The sequence below is a fragment of the Nicotiana tomentosiformis genome, chromosome 12, assembly GCF_000390325.3.
Source record: "Nicotiana tomentosiformis chromosome 12, ASM39032v3, whole genome shotgun sequence".
NCBI lineage: Eukaryota > Viridiplantae > Streptophyta > Magnoliopsida > Solanales > Solanaceae > Nicotiana > Nicotiana tomentosiformis.
Window position 1 is genome coordinate 42,368,032 of NC_090823.1, and position 2,766 is coordinate 42,370,797.

At 41.4% G+C, this 2,766-nt stretch overlaps 1 protein-coding gene across 1 annotated transcript; it reads left to right on the plus strand.

Annotated features, from left to right (window-relative positions):
* The first annotated feature begins 1,406 nt into the window (after positions 1-1,406).
* On the plus strand, positions 1,407-1,799 carry LOC138902537 (uncharacterized). The gene has a single exon (XM_070190417.1). The coding sequence runs from the start codon at positions 1,407-1,409 to the stop codon at positions 1,797-1,799; it is 393 nt and encodes a 130-aa protein (XP_070046518.1).
* Positions 1,800-2,766: the final 967 nt, after the last annotated feature.

The following is a 2,766-nucleotide window of genomic DNA, read 5'->3' on the forward strand; positions in this document are numbered from 1 at the left end:
AGATATAAGCAAGTGTAGTAAGGGTAGCCAGCTATCCAAGCTGGTTGGAAAATATTGTCCCAGTGCCCAAGAAGGACGAAAAGATTAGAATATGTGTGGAGTACTGAGATCTCAACAAAGCTAGTCCAAATAATGTTTTCCCCCTGCCAAATATCCACATCCTCATTGACAATTAGTGCGAAGCATGAACTGCAGACGTTTGTGGATTGCTTCGCCGGATACCACAAAATCTTAATGCACGGGGATGACATAGAGAAGACAACTTTCACCATGCCTTGGGGATTCTATTATTATAGAGTTATGCCGTTCAGTCTCAAGAACGCCGGCGCCACCTACATGAGGTCCATGACCACCCTTTTTCACGATATGATTCATAAGGAGATTAGAGTGTATGTGGATGATGTCATTATAATGTCTCGAAAGAGTTTAGATCACATGGACTACTTGAGGAAATTTTTTGAACGCCTGCGAAGGTACAGTTTGAAGTTGAACCCATCAAAGTGTGCGTTCAGAGTCCCCGATGGGAAACTATTGGGTTTCATTGTAAGTAGGAAGGGGATAGAACTTGATCCATCAAAAGTCAAGTTCATCCAGGAATTACCGCCACCAAGGAGCAAGAAAAATGTCATGAGTTTCCTGGGCAGACTGAATTATATCAGTCGTTTCATAGCCCAGTCCACGGTTATCTCTGAACCCATTTTCAAGCTACTAAAGAAGGATTCTGCCACGAAATGGACGAAGGAGTACCAGAAAGGCTTCGATAGAATCAAAAAATATCTTTCAAACTCGCTAGTGCTTGCTCAACCCGAACCCGGGAAACCATTGTTGCTCTATTTGTCAGTCTTGGACAATGCCTTTAGTTGTGTGTTGGGGCAGCATGATGAAAGAACACACATGTTTTGCTTTGAGCCATCTACTACTTAAGCAAGAAGTTCACACCATGTGAGGCCAAGTATACCTCGATAGAACACACATGTTTTGCTTTGACTTGGATTGCTCAATAGCTAAGGCATTATATGTCGGCATAAACTACGCATCTGATATCTCGGCTCGACCCGCTCAAGTACATTTTTCAAAAGCCAATGCCTACCGGAAAGCTAGCTAAAAGGCAAATTCTCCTTAGCGAATTTGACATTGTGTATATAACTTAGAAGGCTATCAAAGGGAAAGCTTTAGCCGACTACCTCACCGAGAATGCAGTGGATAGAGATTACGAACAACTTACCACGTATTCCCCCGATGAAGAAGTACTATTTGCAGGGAGGATATTGCAAATACCTTGGGTGGAGAATGTTTTTTGATGGAGCAACAAACTTCAAGGAGGTGAGATTGGGGCAGTCCTGATTTCGGAATCCGTACAACACCACCCAGCATCGACAAAGATAATATTTCCTTGTACCAATGATATGGCTGAATACGAGGCATGCATCCTTGGAATCAGAATGGCAGTCGACATGAACATCAAAGAACTTTTGGTCATAGGAGACTCTGATATGTTGATACACCAAGTCCAAGGAGAATGGTCCACCAAGAATGTCAACATACTGTCGTACCTGCACTGCGTGAAGGAGCTGTGCAAGAAGTTCACAAAGATTGAGTTCAGGAACATCCCCAGGATTCAGAACGAGTTCGCTGACGCCTTTGCGACCTTATCATCGATGATTCAACATCCAGATAAGAATTACATCGACCCAATCGAGGTAGAAATTAGGGATGGACATGCATATTACTTCCAAAAGAATGAAGAACCAGGCGGTAAACCATGGTATCACGACATCAAGAAATTCCTTGCGACCTAGGAGTACCCAGAGAATGCTACTAATGGTAAAAAACGAGCCCTCAAGAGGTTAGCAAATAATGTTTTCCTCAATGGGGAAGTTTTGTACAGGAGGACCCCGAACTTAGGTTTGCTGAGATATGTGGATGCCGCTGAAGCGACCAGCCTACTAGAAGAAATACATGTAAGGACATGCTGCCCCTACATGAACGAGTTCACATTAGCCAATAAACCTTTGAGATATGGATGCTCTTGGATGACTATGGAAAGAGACAATATCCTCTACGTGCAGAAGTGTCACCAGTGCCAGATTCAAAGAAAGTTTGTGAATCCTGCTGCAAATTCCTTTTTCAATCACAAAATTCAAACCTCTGAATCTTGAAACCCTAGACCCAAAGACTCAATATCAAGTCTATGATGTTCCTTCATGCTTTGTCAAATTGGAGCAGGCATGAAACCTTGTCCAGAAAATCATAATCGAATCTTATACCTAGAGAGGTCAAAAGCACTAACCTCTGGATTTAAGAATTTGTCCGTTAGTTCGAATTTTCAACAACCAACTACCCTCCACTCAGGTAAACTCAATACTGAATTCCCCCTTTCTATATTTTGATTTTTACTTGATTTGTTTTCATCATTATCATGAGTCATCTTTCACTATCTTTAGTTTGAATCCTGAAACCATAAGGCATTGAATGCCACAATCAATAGGGCTTTCAAGGCTCTCACCTAACAAGATATAACCTAAGAACTAAGACCTAACACTAAAGAGATACACATACAAAAAACGGTGAGAAGTTTAGCCTTAGTTTTCTCACTGTTTTCCTTTTCCATTTTGCTAGTATTATTGTTGGTCCATACTCGAGTGTTCTGGGAAGTTAAGCAACTGAAAAGAGTTCTCGTTTGGTCTGCTGCCCTAAAAAAATTCAGAACCTCTCTCATCTTTCTCTTTTATTCGTTTCTTTGAATTATATAATCATGCTAAGTGA

Excerpts from the sequence above, each read along its gene's own strand:
- LOC138902537 (XM_070190417.1), top strand. The coding sequence starts at position 1,407 with ATGGCTGAATACGAGGCATGCATCCTTGGAATCAGAATGGCAGTCGAC.